Genomic DNA, 19,807 nt, shown 5'->3' with positions numbered 1-19,807 from the left:
TTAGGTCATAAAACAAATCTTTGCAGAATCCAAAACATGGAAATATGACAAAGCATCTTCTCAGACCACAAGGCAATGAAGCTAGAAATCAATAACAGAAAAATTAGGGAAAAGAAATCAAATACTTGGAAAATGAACAATACCCTCCTGAAAAAAGACTGGGTTATAGAAGACATCAAGGAGGGAATAAGGAAATTCTTAGAAAGCAACAAGAATGAAAATACTTCCTATCAAAACCTCTGGGACACAGCAAAAGCAGTGCTCAGAGGCCAATTTATATGGATAAATGCACACATACAAAAAAGAAGAAAGAGCCAAAATCAGAGAACTGTCCCTACAACTTGAACAAATAGAAACTGAGCAACAAAAGAATCCATCAGGCACCAGAAGAAAACAAATAATAAAAATTAGAGCTGAACTAAATGAATTAGAGAACAGAAAAACAATTGAAAGAATTAACAAAGCCAAAAGCTGGTTCTTTGAAAAAATTAACAAAATTGATAAACCACTGGCCAGACTGACTAAAGAAAAACAGGAAAGGAAACAAATAACCCGAATGAGAAACGAGAAGGACCACATCACAACAGAGCCAAATGAAATTAAAAGAATCATTTCAGATTACTACGTAAAATTGTACTCTAACAAATTTGAAAACCTAGAAGAAATGGATAAATTCTTGGAACAATACTACCTACCTAAACTAACACATTCAGAAGTAGAACAACTAAAAATAGACCCATAACAAAAAAAGAGATTGAAACGGTAATCAAAAAACTTCCAACAAAAAAAAGTCCTGGCCCAGACGGCTTCACTGCAGAGTTCTACCAAACCTTCAGAGAAGACTTAACACCATTACTATTGAAGGTATTTCAAAGCATAGAAAATGACGGAATACTACCCAACTCATTCTATGAAGCTACCATCTCCCTGATACCAAAACCAGGTAAAGACATTACAAAAAAAGAAAATTATCGACCTATATCCCTCATGAACATAGATGCAAAAATCCTCAACAAAATTCTAGCCAATAGAATCCAACAACACATCAAAAAAATAATTCACCCTGATCAAGTGGGATTTATACCAGGTATGCAACGCTGGTTTAATATCAGAAAAACCATTAATGTAATCCATCACATAAATAAAACAAAAGATAAAAACCACATGATCTTATCAATAGATGCAGAAAAGGCATTTGACAAAGTCCAACACACATTTATGATAAAAACTCTTACCAAAATAGGAATTGAAGGAAAATTTCTCAACATAATAAAGGGCATCTATGCAAAGCCAACAGCCAATATCACTCTAAATGGAGAGAACCTGAAAGCATTTCCCTTGAGAACGGGAACCAGACAAGGATGCCCTTTATCACCGCTCTTATTCAACACTGTACTTGAAGTCCTAGCCAGGGCAATTAGGCTAGACAAAGAAATAAAGTGTATCCAGATTGGTAAGGAGGAAGTAAAGCTATCACTATTTGCAGATGACATGATCGTATACATGGAAAACCCTAAGGAGTTCTCCAGAAAACTACTGAAACTAATAGAAGAGTTTGGAAGAGTCTCAGGTTATAAAATAAACATACAAAAATCACTTGGATTCCTCTACATCAACAAAAAGAACACCGAAGAGGAAATAACCAAATCAATACCATTCACAGTAGCCCCCAAGAAGATAAAATACTTAGGAATAAATCTTACCAAGGATGTAAAAGACCTATACAAAGAAAACTATAAAACTCTGCTACAAGAAATTCAAAAGGACATACTTAAGTGGAAAAACATACCCTGCTCATGGATAGGAAGACTTAACATAGTAAAAATGTCTATTCTACCAAAAGCCATCTATACATATAACGCACTTCCAATCCAAATACCAATGTCATATTTTAAGGGGATAGAGAAACAAATCACTAATTTCACATGGAAGGGAAAGAAGCCCCGGATAAGCAAAGCATTACTGAAAAAGAAGAAGAAAGTGGGAGGCCTCACTCTACCTGATTTCAGAACCTATTATACAGCTACAGTAGTCAAAACAGCCTGGTACTGGTACAACAACAGGCACATAGACCAATGGAACAGAATTGAGAACCCAGATATAAATCCATCCACGTATGAGCAGCTGATATTTGACAAAGGACCAGTGTCAGTCAATTGGGGAAATGATAGTCTTTTTAACAAATGGTGCTGGCATAACTGGATATCCATTTGCAAAAGAATGAAACAGGACCCATACCTCACACCATGCACAAAAACTAACTCCAAGTGGATCAAAGACCTAAACATAAAGACTAAAACGATAAAGATCATGGAAGAAAAAATAGGATCAACCCTAGGAGCCCTAATACAGGGCATAAACAGAATACAAAACCTTACCAAAAATGATGAAGAGAAACCAGATAACTGGGAGCTCCTAAAAATCAAACACCTATGCTCATCTAAAGACTTCAGCAAAAGAGTAAAAAGACCACCTACAGACTGGGAAAGAATATTCAGCTATGACATCTCAGACCAGCGCCTGATCTCTAAAATCTACATGATTCTGTCAAAACTCAACCACAAAAAGACAAACAACCCAATCAAGAAGTGGGCAAAGGATATGAACACACATTTCACTAAAGAAGATATTCAGGCAGCCAACAGATACATGAGAAAATGCTCCCGATCATTAGCCATTAGAGAAATGCAAATTAAAACTACGATGAGATTCCATCTCACACCAACTAGACTGGCATTAATCCAAAAAACACAAAATAATAAATGTTGGAGAGGCTGTGGAGAGATTGGAACTCTCATACACTGCTGGTGGGAATGTAAAATGGTACAACCACTTTGGAAATCCATCTGGCGTTATCTTAAACAGTTAGAAATAGAACTACCATACAACCCAGAAATCCCACTCCTCGGAATATACCCTAGAGAAAGAAACAAGAGCCTTCACACAAACAGATATATGCACACCCATGTTTATTGCAGCTCTGTTTACAATAGCAAAAAGCTGGAAGCAACCAAGATGTCCGTCAACGGATGAATGGGTAAATAAATTGTGGTATATTCACACAATGGAATACTACGCATCGATAAAGAAGAGTGACCAATCTCTGAAACATTTCATAACATGGAGGTATCTGGAAGGCATAACAGTGACGAATCTCTGAAACATTTCTTAACATGGAGGTATCTGGAAGGCATTATGCTGAGCGAAATGAGTCAGTTGCAAAAGGACAAATATTGTATAAGACCACTATTATAAGATTTTGAGAAATAGAAAAAACGGAGAAGAACACATACTTTTGTGGTTACAAAGGGGGGAGGGAGGGAGGGAGGGAGAGGGCTTTTTATTGATCAATCAGTAGATAAGAACTGCTTTGGGTGGCGCCTGGGGTCCTAAATGCCAACAAGCGGCCATCTAAGATACATCAATTGGTCTCAGCCCACCTGGAGCAAAGGCAAAGGAAGAACACCAAGGTCACACGACAACTAAGAACCCAAGAGACAGAAAGGGCCACATGAACCGGAGACCTACATTATCCTGAGACCAGAAGAACTAGTTGGTGCCCGGCAACAATCGATGTCTGCCCTGTCAGGGAGCACAAGAGACAACTCCTGAGGGAGCAGGAGACCAATGGGATACAGACCCCAAATTCTCATAAAAAGACCATACCTAATGGTATGACTGCGACTAGAGGAATCCCAGAGACAATGCTCCCCAGAACTTCTGATGGCACAGGACAGGAACCATCCCCGAAGACAAATCATCAGTCATGAAAAGGACTGGTCAGTGAGGGGGAGAGAGATGCTGATGAAGAGTGAGCTAATTAAATCAGGTGGACACTGGAGAGTGTGTTGGCAACTCTTGACTGGAGGGGGGATGGGAAGATAGAGAGAGAGGGAAGATGGCAAAATTGGCACGAAACGAGAGACTGAAAGGGTTGACTCAATAGGGGGAGAGCAAGTGGGAGAAGGGAGTAAGGTGTATGTAAACCTACATGTGACAGACTGATTGGAATGGTAAATGTTCACTTGAAGCTTAATAAAAATTAATTAAAAAAAAAAAGAAGCTAAAAACAAAAGAGTAAATTAACACAAATTAATTAGAAGAAAGCTAATAATAAAAATCAGTGTGGAAACTAATGGGAAAAAAAATTCAACAAAATCAGTAAAACTGAAGATCAGGTGTAAGAGAATGATCTGGGGAAAAATAGAAGACTGAAATTATCCATATCAGGAAAAAGACAGGTGACATCACTACAGTCTACAAATATTAAAAGGATAGTAAGAATTAACAACTTTATGCTTATATAATTGACAATTAGATGAAATAAAATTTCCTGGAAAGACACAAATGATTAAGGCTCATTTAAGAAGAAAGCATAACTTAAATATCTTTATACTATGTAAATTGAATTTTTGGTTACAGAATTTCCCACAATGAAACTTCCAGGCTAAAGTGCCTTTTAAATTCAAACTAGGTTCAGAAGAGAATGTGGAACCAGGGATATCATTGCTGATGTCACATGTCCGGGCTAAAAGCAGAGAATGACAGAAAGATCCCTACCTGTGTTTTATTGACTATGCAAAGGCATTTCACTGTGTGGATCATAGTGAATTATAGATAATATTACAAAGAATGGGAATTCCAGAATACTTAATCGTGCTCATGAGGAAGCCTTATATGGATCAAGAGGCAGTCGTTCCAAAAGGCCAAGGGGATACTGCGTGGTTTAAAGTCAGGAAGGGTGTGTGTCATGGTTGTATCCTTTCACCGTACTTATTCATTCTGTATGATGAGCAAATAATCTGAGAAGGTGGATTATATGAAGAAGGTACATCAGGATTGAAAGAAGACTCATTAACAACCTACGTTATGCAGATGACACAAACTTGCTTGCTGAAAGTGGAGGAGACTTGAAGGACTTACTGAGGAATATCAAAGACCACAGCCTTCAGTATGGATTATAGCCCAACTTAAAGAAAACAAAAACCCTCACAACTGGACCAATAAGCAACATCATGATAAATGGAGAAAAGTTTGAAGTTATCAAGGATTTCATTTTACTTGGATCCACAATCAATGCCCATGGAAGCAGTAGTCAAGAAACCAAAAGATGGACCAGTGCATTTGGCAAATCTGCTGCAAAGGACCCCTTTAGAGTGTTGAAAAGCAAAGATGTCACCTTGAAGACTAAGGTGCGCCTGACCCAAGCCATGCTATTTTCAATCGCATCATATGCGTGTGAAAGCTGGACAGTGTATAAGGAAGACTGAAGAAGAATTTGACACCTTTGAATTGTGGTGTTGGTGAAGAATGTTGAATACACCATGGACTGCCAAAAGGATGAACAAATCTGTCTTGGAAGTAGTACAACTAAAATGCTCCTCACAAGCAAGGATGGCAATACTGCGTCTTACATACTTTGGACAGGTTTTCAGGAGGGATCTGTCCCTGAAGAAGGACATCATGCTTGATAAAGTACAGGGTCAGCAGAAAAGAGGAAGACCCTCAACGAGAACTGACACAGTGACTGCAACAATGGGCTCAAGCATAACAATGATTTTAAGGATGACGCAGGACCGGGCAGCATTTCGTTCTGTTGTGCACGAGGTTGCTATGAGTCGGAACTGACTTGACAGCACCTAACAATGAGAACAGAACTGAAAGAAGTAGATGAGAATATTCAAAGTGATGATAAGGAGTTTTATTATCTGTAACTTCTACACATCATGTTATTTTTGCACATACTTCAAATATTGGATAAAATTTTACTGGCTTGTTGTTGTTAGGTGCTGTTGAATCGGTTCTGACTCCTAGTGACCCTATGCACAACAGAATGAAACACTGCCCAGTCCTGAGCCATCCTTACAATTGTTGTTATGATTGAGCTCATTGTTGCAGCCACTGTGTCAATCCACCTCGTTGAGGGTCTTCCTCTTTTTCGCTGACTCTGTACTCTGCCAAGCATGATGTCCTTCTCCAGAGACTGATCCCTCCTGACAACATGTCCAAAGCAGTCTCGCCATTCTTGCTTCTAAGGAGCATTCTGGTTGTACTTCTTCTAAGACAGATGTCCAAAGTATGTAAGTCGCAGTTTCGCCATCCTTGCCTCCAAGGAGCGTTCTGGCTGTACTTCTTCTAAGACAGATTTGTTCGTTCTTTTGGCAGTCTATGGTGTATTCAATATTCTTCGCCAGCACCACAATTTAAAGGCATCAATTCTTTGTCAGTCTTCCTTATTCATTGTCCAGCTTTCACATGCATATGATGCGATTGAAAATAGCATGGCTTGGGTCAGGCGCACTTTAGTCTTCAGGGTGGCATCTTTGTTCTTCAACACTTTAAAGAGGTCCTTTGCAGCAGATTTACCCAATGCAATGTGTCTTTTGATTTCTTGACTGCTGCTTCCATGGCTGTTGATTGTGGATTCAAGTAAAATGAAATCCTTGACAACTTCAGTCTTTTCTCCATTTATCACGATGTTGCTCATTGGTCCAGTTGTGAGGATTTTTGTTTTCTTTATGTTGAGGTGCAATCCATACTGAAGGCTGTGGTCTTTGATCTTCATTAGTAAGTGCTTCGAGTCCTCTTCACTTGCAGCAAGCAAGGTTGTGTCATCTGCATAACGCAGGTTGTTAATGAGTCTTCCTCCAATCCTGATGCCTCGATCTTCTTCATATAGTTCAGCTTCTCGGATTATTTGCTCAGCATACAGATTGAATAGGTATGGTGAAAGAATACAACCCTGGTGCACACCTTTCCTGACTTTAAACCAATCAGTACCCCCTTGTTCTGTCCGAACAACTGCCTCTTGATCTATGTAAAGGTTCCTCATGAACAAAATTAAGTGCTCTGGAATTCCCGTTCTTCATAATGTTATCCATAGTTTGTTATGATCCACACAGTCAAATGCCTTTGCATAGTCAATAAAACACAGGTAAACTTTACTGGCTTATTTTTCCATAATATTTACCATCTTATTGATTGTACTGCAATTGTATTCATTTGTGTATACACAGAAGCTCTTTCTTGAGCAATTGTAAGTTAGTGTGTTAAGGGCTGAACATATAAATATCATTAATTATAAGGTTTGTGGAAACTCAAAGACCACATACAGTTTTCTGTCAATTGCCAGGAAACTTATAGTCAACCTAATTCATTCATTGAGCTGTTGCATTTTCTTCATGCTTCATGCTTAAGCACGTCCCTTTATTGATTTGCACTAAAAATTTTTTCTCTCTCTCTGTCCTCTCTCCCTCTCTCTCTCTATATAATAGAATTACTGAAGTTTGAGAGTGGGAGAAAATACAAGTGATTTATTTGATAAGAAAGCAGATTATTTTATTGGTAAGACGTCATCACCAGTCCTATTAAAAGTTAGCTCCCTCACCACAGGGCAGTGTGCTTACTGAAATACTTTGAGGGAGGAGGGCATGTTTGGCAAATAAATGTAGAAGGCACGCACTATTTGCATAAAAATATGGTGATCCGTGGTGTCTTCAGCATAGTTTCCAATCTTCCACCATCTTCCTGACTATTTCTTCCCTTGTCCCATCTTGCCTCTTCATCTCCTCTCTCCCAGAGAATACTACCTAAGATTATAGAGATTAGTGTGGACTTCTTGGAGGAGTTGATACTGATCTGTGTCTTTACCTGCAATGTCAATATCATTAATCCCATTTTGTAGATGAGAAAAGTGAACTGAGGAGAAGCCAAGTTTACACTGTTCATAAAGGGTGATATCAGAATATCAATCTATGCCTAACTGAAAAATGGGTACTTTCGTTACCGTGCTATTAATATTGAAAATCTGTTTAATCTTCTTAATTTTCTTTGCTAATAAGCCCTGAAGACCTACTTTAAAGTCATAGTTTTAATTTATATGTGTTGATAACATCTCTAAATTAATTTTAATTAATAGCTAGGTGATGGGTTTTTTTTTTTTTTGGTTTATTTTTTTAAATCAATTTTATTGAAGTGTGATTTACATACAATAAAATGCCCCGTTTTAAGCACAGAGTTCAATGAGTTTTAATAAATGTATATGCCCATATGACTACCACAAACTATGTGGTTGTTGTTGGTAGGTGCCATTGAGTCAGTTCCGACTCATTGTGACCCTACGTACAACAGAATGAAACACTGCCCGGTCCTACACCGTCCTCACAATCATTCTTATGCTTGAGCCCACTGTTGGAGCAGCTGTGTCAATCCATCTTGTCAAAGGTCTTCCTCTTTTTTCTTTGACCCTCTATCTTACCAAGCATGATGTCCTCTAGGGACTAGAGTATGTCCAAAAGCATGTGAGACACAGTGTCGCCATCTTTGCTTCTAAGAAGCATAATGGCAGTAATTCTTCCAAGACGGGTTTGTTTGTTCTTTTGGCAGTCCATGACATATTCAGTATTCTTCACCTACACCACAATTCAAAGTCATTAATTCTTTGATTTTATTTGTTGTCCAGCTTTCACACACGTTTGAGGCAATTGTAAACACCGTGGCTTCGGTCAGATGCACCTTTGTATTCAAGGTGATATCTTTGCTTTTTAACACTTTAAAGAAGTCTTTTGCAGCAGATTTGTCCAACGAGATGCATTGTTTGGTTTCTTGACTGCTGCTTCCATGGGTGTTGACTATGTATCCAAGTAAAATGAAATTCTTGGCAACTTCAAACTTCTCTTCATTTATGATGATGTTATTTATTGGTCCACTGGTGAGGATTTCTGTTTTCTTTATGTTGAGGTGCAATCCATAGTGAAGGCTGTGATCTTTGATTTTCATCAATAAGTGCCTCATGTCCTCTTCACTTGCAGGAAACAAGGCTGTGTCACCTGCATGACGGAGGTTGTTAATGAGTTTTCTTCCAATTCTGATGCCCAGTTCTTGTTCATATAGTCCTGCTTCTTGGATTATTTGCTTTGCATACAGATTGAATAGTGTGGTGAAAGGATACAACCCTGACACACACCTTTCCTGATTTTAGACCATGCAGTATCCCCTTGTTCTATTTGAATGACTGCCTCTTGATCTATGTACAGTTTCCTCATAAACACAATTAACTGTTCTGAAATCCCCATTTTGATAAACTGACAAACGTGAGCACAAACTACACGTTTATTTCCACAAAAGTTCCTTTAGCTCCTTCCCATTCAACCTCCAGCCCCACCTGTGGTCCCAGGCAATCACTGATCCACCATCTATTTACTGTAGATTGACTTTTTCTAGAATTTTACATAAAACTAAATGGAATTATACAGTATGTACTCATTTGTGTCTGTCATCTTTTGCTCAGCATAATGATTTTGAGATTCATCCTTTTTCTTAGATGTATCAGCAGTTTATTCCTTTTTTTTTTCGCTGAGTTGTATTCCATTATGTGGATAAATAGCTATTTGTTCATCTAATCTCTGATTAATAGACACCCAGACTATTTCTGATTTTTGGCTAACATGAACAAGGTTGCTCTGAATATTCTTGTACAAATCTTTTTATGAATGTATAGTCTCATATCTGGTGTGTAAATACCTATATGTGCTATTGTTAGGTATTTGTCTTTTTCTTGATAAGTGCAGCTTGATGTTTATCAATTTTATAGATCTTTTTAAGGAAAAAGCTTTTAGTTTCATAGATTTTCTCTATTGTTTTACTGTTTCTAATGTTTTGATTTCTGCTTTTTTATCTTCCCTATTTCCTTCTTCTACTTACTTTGGAATAAATTTACCATATTTTTATAGATTTTTAAGCTTTGATTATTGATATTTGTCAGAAATCATCACTTAAAAGTGTAAACATGTCTCTAAGGAAGAATGTCAGCAGTTGCAACTTTGAGAGTTTCTGCAATCCAAAAATTATTAATAGTAGAGTAATCCTAAAAGAAAGAAAAAACTGGCATGGAAGTAAATTAATCAATGGAATAAGGTAAAGAGCAGACTATTTTATATAAGTATCTGAGATAACGTGTCAGATCAAGGGGTGGAACAGGAGAACAAACTATTCAGTAAATGATCTGGATAAAAAGTGTTATCCACAAGGAAAAAATAGTGCAAAAAATCTTGTACAAAATGATAAACTTCAGATGAATTAAAGGACTTAAACATAAGTTAAATTCAGTCAAGGAGGTCTAGTTACTATGAGTGTTATGGAATAAGGGATTTATTATAAGGGTTAAACTTTACGTAATTGTGGGAGACTCTAAGACATATAGAAGTTTGTAAGAAAATGATTGGAAAATCACTTTCCAGGGACTGCAAAGAGAGCTAGTGAAACAGTTTGTGGAAGACTGTAGACTTTGCACTTTGTAGTTGGTCCTTAAAGTAACTAGGTGAAGTACAGGTTGGGTAGCAAAAATGTATGTAAAATGGGAAAATCAAGGAAAACTGGAATCTCTGAGGATACACTGGAACCTGTGAGAACAAATGAGATGCATCTGTCTCTCATCACCTCTAATCTGGATTTTATGGGTGACCTACAGAAGAAACTAGTGCTCTTTGTTGTGTAGCTGCAGATGTGTTTTGGAAGAAGCTGCAGGAGAAGATTTTATTGTATGTAAATCACCTGCGGTTGTTTTGGGGAAGACCTTCATCAAGAGCCGGAACCAAAAAACCAAAAGCATAGATTTGATTTACTAAAACTGACTTACTATTTGAAAAAGCAGTAAGAATTGAAAGGAGAATTGGAAAACCTCAGTCTCCGTGACAGCCTCTCAGGAACTTGAACTGTGCAGCTGATCAACAGGGACTGATAGAACATTGTCCCACCAAATAGAGAATATACATTCTTTTCATCTACAAATGAAATGTTTGGAAATTTTTGAATCAAGTAATATATTCAGATGGTTTAAACTCAAAAGTGCATACAGTGCACCTCTTTCCCTCAAGCATCTTCAAATGAACCATGGTTACCAGTTTCTGTATTTTTGCAGAGATATTCTATGTACACATAAACAAATGTATGTAGATAATTTTTCTTTATTTCCTAACATAAAGAGTAACATATTGTCATTATTTTACACACTCAGATTTTTATTTTTAATTTCTGTTCTTTTAATAGTTTCTATTGAAATTTTAACATGCATACTTGACAAAGTCTAACTTTAATTAACATCTCTACCTTCTTTCTAAACTTCATGAAAATATTAAAATCTGATTGCCCCCACTCTTGCCATCTAGCATGTTACTACCAGAGTTTAACCTTTACCTGTAATTATATTATTATAGCTATTATCATTTTTATGTATCAGTGCTTGGTTGAGTTTAACTAATTTTTTACCACTTTCTTTGCTTGCTTATTTATTTATTTATTTATTTATTTATTTATTTATTTATTTGCATTTAATCCCTTTCTTCTGGGATAAATTTAAAAAAATTTTTTTTTAGAAGTGTCTTCAGTGAAGAACTGGGAATGGTAGACTGAGTTTTTCTCAATATATATTTATTTCTCTTTCATTACTGATAGAAAGTTTAGCTATGAATGACTGCCCTTCTCTCTCAGCTCTCTGACAATGTTATTCCAATATTTCTTGCTTCCAACTTTGCAGGAAAAGTCTTCCATTTTTATAGATCTTCTTTAATTTCTCTTAGTATTGTTTTGTTGTTTTTGGCATCAGTATTTTGCATATTTTTGTTAAATTTTTCCTGAATTATTTTTTGTATTATTGTAAATGATATTGGTTTTGAAATTAATTTGTCATTGTTATTATATAAGAAATAGAATTCATTTTGTATATTGACTGTGTATCCTGCAATCTTGCCAAATTCACTTATTCTTAATACCTTTTTATAGCTTCCTTAAGATTTTTTATTTACATAATCATGTTACTTCTTGTTTTCTAATCTGTGTGCCTTTCATTTTTTTCCTTGCCTTATTGCACTGTTTAGGACGTGTAGTACAATGCTGAATAGAAGGGGCTGGAGTGAACATCCTTGACTTGTCCTTGGTCTTGGGGGAGAACATTCAGTGTTTTATAATTAAGTATGATGTAAGCCGTAGATTTTTTTAGATGCCCTTTATCAATTTGAGGACATTTCCTTCTGTTACTTGTTTGCTAAGGCATTTTATCATGAATGGGCTTTGAACTTTGTCAAATTATTTTTTTGAGTCTGTCGTAATAATTTTAAACTTACATACATATAATGAAATAGCTCTAGTATATTTAGAGGAAAACCGGGGAGAAAAATTAATAAATTGAAGGGGATTTCAAAATAATTTTCTCTCAGTCATTGATTACATAGCAAATAAAAATTTAGTGAGGATACAGAAGAATCATCAACATAATTAAGAAGTTCAATCTCATGGACAAATAAAGAACTCTGCACCTAAGAATGAATTTACATTCTTGTTATAGCCATAAAACATTTTTTTTAACTTTTTTTTTTGCTTTGAGTTTACAGATCAAGTCAGTCTCTCATACAAAAACTTACATATACCTTGCTATCTACTCCTAGTTGCTCTTCCCCTAATGAGACAGCACACTCCTTCTCCACCCTGTATTCCCCATGTCCATTCAGCCAGCCCCTGCCCCCTCTGCCTTCTCATCTCACTCCAGATGGGAGCTGCCCACATAGTCTTATGTATCTACTCGAGCCAAGAAACTCACTCCTTACCAGTCATTTTCTGTCTCATAGTCCAGTCCAATCCCTGTGTAAAGAGCTGGCTTTGGGAATGGTTCCGGTCTTAGGCTAACAGAAGGTCTGGGGACCATGACCTCCGGGGTCCCTCCAGTCTCAGACCATTAAGTCTGGCCTTTTTATGAGAATTTGAAGTCTGCAACCCACTGTTCTCCTGCTCCATCAGAGATTCTCTGTTGTGTTCCCTGTCAGGGCAGTTGAAACACTTTTAAGAATTATTAATATGCTATTCCATAATTTATTTTTTTGACAAATTTCAAAGAATTGGCATATTAGAGACTACCGTCTCCAACCTAAGTGTTTTTAGGTCAATTAAAGCAAAGATAAATTATACCCATACATATGAAAATGAAAAAGAATGTATACTTCTATTGTAATATACATTTTTTTCAAACTCTATCATCTCTGTAATTTTGATGCATCACTCAGTCAGTGGTATCCTAAATTTGATGAAATATGGTAAAAGTATCTTATAGACCAACAAAGAAAATATCTAGAACTGAACTATAATGAACATACACATGAAACCAATCTTTCCCTGTCTTTGAGGATTGGTAGAACCGTATTATAAGCTGGGTAGCAATTCTCCTTAAGTCTCACCTCACTGGCCCAATCTGCATGACCTTTTCTCTATCCCAAGTCCATTTAAAATGTATGTCCTAATTCTATAAATCATTTTGTACCTAATCTTAGGAATGTTGTCAGATAATTCTAGTTTAAATATTAGGGCAATAGAAGAGCCTCAGATTTGATTGGATCTAAGGCATTATTACAAGGATTTGGAAGGAAAATAGTAGTAATAGTTTATTCAGTGGGACCACATGATAAACAACAAATAGCTGTCTTCTTTTTAATCATTAATAGGGAAAACAAGAATTGCAGTTAGGGCAGGGATTCAAACAAAAGAAAAAAATTTATAGAGTATCTCTAAGAGGAGGTTGGAAATATCATAGAGCATTCCTGGAATATTTTAATAATACCTACTTCAGATGCAACATGAGCTCTCATGGTTTACAGGAAAGTATGTATTTTCTGATACCTGAGTTCAGTCTAATGAATAACTTGTCATGTAAGAAGACACACAAATATATCATTTTTTGTAAGCAACATTGTGCTCATTCATCATTAAAAGTTTTATGATACCAAGAAAGGGAAAGCTGTGTCCATTCTTGAAACTCATGTCAGAGAAAAAATACATTAAAAAACAAATGATAATATGTTTATTTATATATGGCGTATGTTTCATAAGTAAGTGTGAAATCAGTATCTGCTTTAGCCCTCAAAGCTCTTGTTTTTTCAATTCAATGCTATATTTGCCATAGTAAAATTAACATTTAAAAATTTTGTTATAGGTTTGTAAGGGAAAACACAAACATGGCCCTCTTGAATTATAATTATTACTGTTCCGTCTTAGGCTACTTTTTAGAAAATATAACACAATTTACAGTTTAGATGTAGTAGTCAGTTTCATGAATAATTTATTTTTCATTGTCTTCTCAAATCAATAGAGAAACAGCTCAACTAAATAGAAAAAAAGAAAGTTTAAGATGTCTTCAGTGAGTTTACTTTTCTGAACTGTGCTTTTGTCTGTAAGGTTGAAAAATAAAATATTGGATATACTCAATTTAATAGTCACACATATAAAAAAAATGCATGTTTTTGAAAATAACGCATTTCTTATGTTTTGAAATTTACCTAGACTCAACAGCCTTTGTCCAAAAGTATCTAAAATTGACTTGACTTAGATATTTTCCAATAGATTTTATCAGTCAACTTCAGATCATTTACATATATTCTTTAGTACTTAGTATTATTTCAAGTTTAAAACCATTTATAAACTTCATCATATACCTTTCAAGAATAACTCTTGTATAGCTAACTCATTTCCCACATTAGCACATCATGAAATTTGTGTGAAAATAAGTGTTGATGACTTTTCTTGTAGATACACTTTTTTTATTTTCAAATGTTTCATTCAGAATCTTTTCATTTGTCTTTCAGGTTGGTGTGTTTTTTTTTTGTTTTTCTTACATAAACAGCAATTTTAATTATTGTTATCGTTTGCTTCATAGGGTCAAAAAGAATAAGTGATAGTGAAGTCTCTGACTATGACTGTGATGATGGAATTGGTGTGGTATCAGGTAAGAATTTCCCATTTTATAATATTAAGAAGGGAGCTACTATTATTTCAAAAAACAAATGAGAAAGAAATAACTTGTTTTCACTCCCAGAAATAATTTTATGGTGAGCTTTTGGCAATTTAAACAAACTCTGAATAATTCCAGTTGCGCTAACACCTGTACCAGTTCTTACATTGTAAATTCATATTGAAAGATGCTGGAGAAGTAAATATTTATAAATTTTCTATTTGTTAGATTACCAAATAATGATTTTACTGTAAATTTGAGGAGTTATTTCATAATCGAAACTCTTTTATGCCACACTAACATTTAAAAAAAAAAAAGAAGAAGACGCAATCTTTTCAACATGAGTAACATACCTAATATGTCAAATATTCGAATGGGCATTTTTGAATTTTTTTTATCATTGTTACATTGATTAACTATCATGATGTTATTTTCCTGTTTAGGTACATTTTAAAAATGCAGTAATGTAGTTTAAAATATTGCCTAATCTTATTTATGGTTAGAAATGTATCCAAAGATTTAATATTTCAGGTAACTGCTTTTTCTATAAATCCAGAAAAAATGTTCTTATTTATTTGTGTGTATATGTATTACCCTTAATATTATAAAATGTTTTGCTTCTATTCTTCTTAAGGGTTAATTAACTGAAAGTTCTTGTAATTATAACTAATTTTACTCTTAACAAAATGTTCTATTGTATATGAAACATGCTGCAATTGTATCAATGACAGCATTTTTTGTTGACGAATTTTTTTATAGTATAAGTCAATAGAATGCTGTTGGTGTACCACTTTTTTAAAAACCTAACGAGTATTTTTCTGCATTTTTTTTCACAAAGGGTGAACAATATGTTAATTTACTAAGTCTGCAAAATATTTTCTATATTATATGGTTCTTAAATTAAATAAATTGTACCTCAATAAAGCGGTTTTAAAAAATATTCCCCATGATCTCTTGCTCTGAGATAGTTGCAGTCTTTTTCTATTTGTGTTCAATTCTTTTGTTAATTGACTATTCCACTTATAGTTTTTAAGTATCTAGTCACATCAGATTTTTTTCATCCAGAATATTTCCTTTCAAACCACTAAACTCTTTCATCTTGCTGTCCTATTTAGTATATCTCAATTCTTTCATTTTCTGCTTTCAGAATGGAAAAATTTACTTAATATGATCTTTTTGTTACTTTTAATCCTGTCAAAGGAATTGTATCTTTTGGGAAAAACTTTATAGGATCTTTCATTATTTGGGTTAATGCTCTTTGGAATTTTTTTTTGTGTGTGTAATTACGGAATCCAAAAACCAAAAAAAACCAAGCTCAGTGCCGTCGAGTCGATTACGACTCATAGCGACCCTATAAGACAGAGTAGAACTGCCCCATAGAGTTTCCAAGGAGCGCCTGGCGTATTCAAACTGCCAAACCTTTGGTTAGCAGCCATAGCACTTAACCACCACGCCACCAGGGTTTTCAATTACAGAATAGTATTTAGAAAACCTACACAGTTGAAACATATACTAAAAAATTGTTTCCTATGCTCACATTTTTTTTCTGCCTATGCAGATATATCTAGTAAAAAATATTATTTAATAATCCATTGAGGAGAGATGACTGCTATACAATAGCCTGTTTTTTGCTATTTTGAAATCCAGTGTGGTTTTGAAATGTAATTCTTTCATGATATACTACACCTTAATAATACATTAAGTGCTCCTTGAGTTCTGTCATTATTAGGAATTCCTAAGTCATCTCCATATGAACACCAAAATCAAGGTTATTGTATTGTAGTTTCTGGAATGTTAACTTTTCATAGACTCATCACTTGAATGGTGTAGCAATTAAATTTGCATGAGTATCATGATAACTAAAACAAATACATTTATTCTGTTAAATATGTATCTTACGTTTCCTTTTCTTTATAGCCTTTTAGTTTTAAGATCTGCAATTAAAACTAGTTTTAAGAGAGAATAAATGCTTCAGTCAATAGTTTTTCAAGTAATTTAAGGACTATTAGGTCAATAAAAATAATCTGATATTCTCTGCAAAATTGTTCTTAAGGCATCTCAAACGTAAATTACATATATACGTATATATAGTGTACCCCTTGCGTGATTAAAGGATGAAAATGCTTAGTTTTTAACTAACATTTTAAATACTTATAACTACATAGTATAAGCTCCTACACCGTCACATCTGTTTATACTTTGTAGTCCATACACAAATATTTGTTTTTATCTACAGATTGAGTATCTGTCAAATTCAGGGTATCAGTTACAGCCTTTCATAACCCTTTTTAACCTGACCTTTTAACCTTTTCTCAAGAAGGAACAGTTTTGCTGCTTTATTCAATTCAAATTTTATTGAAAAATTAATTGTTTTTCTAAGTTTGCAAGGCAGATATCTTGAAAATTACCCATGCTTGAAGTACAATTTTTCATGTATTCTTTATTTTGATTATTCTGATTAACTCAAGTCAGAGGTAATTTTGAAGTACAATTTTTCATATATTCTTTATTTTGATTGTTCTGATTAACTCAAGTCAGGGGTAATTTTGACATTTGCATTGGCAACATTATTGTACAGAGTAAGTTGAAACTTTGATTTGTCACTGAGGAAAAATTCTGAGACTCAAAGTAAAATGAAAGAGATCTTTTGAAAGCTAAATGCATTCTGATGGAGAAACATGGGCTCCACTGAAATGAAACCAATGACTCCAAGGTGTGGTCGGCACACACGCCTAGTTACAGGGCTTGTACAAGGAGCTACAGCAAGAATTGATTGGTTCAGAGGAAAATTATAAAAATTAAGAAAGTTGAGGTGGGACTACTCAAAGTGAGGGCTCTAACATTGTTGGTTCAAAAGGCATAGGTGGGATTAGCTGATTGATTATGAGGGATAACTGGAAGTACATGCTTACAGGGAGGTTACAAAGTTGTCACAAGATAATGACAGAACACAGCCAGTTCTGTAAAAGGACTACAAGGAAAATAGCAAGGTACTGATTAACTATCTTTGGACATAGATTTCCTGAGATTACAGTGTGTAAGCATTCCTTAAGTGCAGTTATGTACAAATTCACAATAGTTTTGTTAACTAGGCAATATATCTTACAGAACTTGCTTGTGGCAAACATCATCGGGAAACAACCTGCATGGGTAGTTTTGATAAGACCCCCTTGCATCAAAACTCTCGTCTGGAGCCATTCTTTCCATATCCCTAACATAACAACAAAGAAAAACATTACCTTAAATACGCTTAGCAACCAGCTAAAAGATTCAGGCCAAGAGTCAATGCCTGCATTAAAGAAAACTCAGAATGGATTCCTTGTCCTGATTCTTCAGCAGCCATGTTACTTTGGTCCAGTGCCTCTGTTTGGTGAAACTTTTAATCATTCCTTCCTTTTGATCAAGGATTTCCATGAACATTCTTTGATCACTCTTTGAATGAATGTTTCTTCTGCATGGACTGCAATGGCTGTATCCTCTTTTGAGTGGCTGCTCATATTGGTGAGCCTTTAAGACCCCAGACAGTTGCTTGTCTTAACAAGCTTTTAAGACCCCAGATGCTACCCTTTCGTTACTGGGCACTACCTGGTTCCTCTAGTAGCTGGGCATCACTGGACCTCATCACCATGCCATGACTTGACATTCAGCTTCAATGATTGTGTTTGCTCTCTGTGTATGAGAAGGGTGGCAAAGGAGTGGGCCACATTGGGGGAACAACCTGACCATTTCAAACAGCTTATCCAGAGTGTGGGGACCTCCCATTTCATTGCAGACATAGGCAGCATCTATATACATGAGTTGCATGAGCATTTGATTGGTGGTTTGTGTGGCTGCTTTGGTCATACATCTTAAAAATCAGTCCAACTATAACAAGTATTACTATGAGTATAATTAACCCACAATTCCATCCCTGAAGGTAGCCAGCTGAAAATATCTAAATAGAGGAGTTTGTTATGGAGAATACTTGAAGCCAAGTGGCCTTTTTGTTGGACCTGTGTTGATATCTTGTTCTACTTATGCTGAAGCATTTGTCCAAGTGCAGCAGGAGGTATTGGCAACTGCACAGACTCCTCCTTGTTGGGCTAGAGAAGAAAGTTAAGGGAAATTACATTATCCAGTACAACTTTAACCAAAGAAGTTAGGGACTTCAGTTGGACTTCTGTGCTACCTGTAAGCTTTTCAGTTATTTGGAGCACAGTGGCAGGTAAATTGTGAATAGAGTTTTCAAGTTCAGGAATGCTTACAAGGAGTAGGAGGCCTCAAAGAAATATCCATCCATCTTTAGGTCTATTATAGGGCTTTTGTTAGGTCCTATAACAAATGTGATGAGTGAAAATGTTCACATCATTGGTTTAATGTATGCTTTTATTATAGGAATGGATATTTAGAGAGACTTTTAAAAGACCTAACATACATTGGCCTGTTATATTCCAACCATCCAAACAGGATAAAGCCCAGGTATGGGACTTGTCATTTGGATTTGGATTGGCAATGGTTGGGTGTCTTGATCCTTCACATAAAAAGTATATATACATAGAGGGCACATATTATGCTAGTTCCATTGTGTTTATTTGGGAGAGGGATGGCTTAGTTTATTTGGTCAAGCGAATTTTCTGTCAAGGAGTTGTTACAGGTAAGCAATCATCCTAATCTTAGTCAAGTCCACATTTGAAAACAAAAAGTCTTCTTTTTCTGTAAGCATGCTGTTAAATTTCCTGTGAAGGCTGCTTTTGAAATTCTGGAAGGTGCACTATATGAAACTAAGGGCTTATTTTTATAGTCTGAAGGGTTTTAAACTGCTTCAGAACAATCCTTGACTCTAATCTGGGTTGGATTGAAACACGGGACCTGGGGTTGACCTAATAACCTGGGGGAATGCTACAGGCTTACACATATGGCTCACCTAATGGTGATATTAAAATTGACAGTAGCAAAGAGGGTGAAACTATAATTCTGTATGGGAAAACTAACGGATATGAATTTGTGAGGACAGGTTTTGGAATTTGATGGCAAATCCAGCAGTCAGACAGGTTACCG

The 19,807-nt window shown here is 35.5% G+C and overlaps 1 protein-coding gene across 27 annotated transcripts in view; it reads left to right on the top strand.

Annotated features, from left to right (window-relative positions):
* The window catches only part of RIMS2 (regulating synaptic membrane exocytosis 2), a 647,490-nt gene that overhangs the window by 397,610 nt on the left and 230,073 nt on the right, over positions 1–19,807 (top strand). For all 27 annotated transcript variants that reach the window (XM_049853946.1, XM_049853942.1, XM_049853937.1 and 24 more), the window contains one exon: positions 14,696–14,764. In XM_049853946.1, coding sequence (XP_049709903.1) covers positions 14,696–14,764 — 69 coding nt within the window. The remainder of the gene's footprint in view (positions 1–14,695; positions 14,765–19,807) is intronic.

This window comes from Elephas maximus, chromosome 15 (genome assembly GCF_024166365.1).
Source record: "Elephas maximus indicus isolate mEleMax1 chromosome 15, mEleMax1 primary haplotype, whole genome shotgun sequence".
NCBI classification, from domain to species: Eukaryota; Metazoa; Chordata; class Mammalia; order Proboscidea; family Elephantidae; genus Elephas; species Elephas maximus.
The sequence above is the reverse complement of the archived record's forward strand: the minus strand, read 5'-3'. Positions and strand labels throughout refer to the sequence as shown.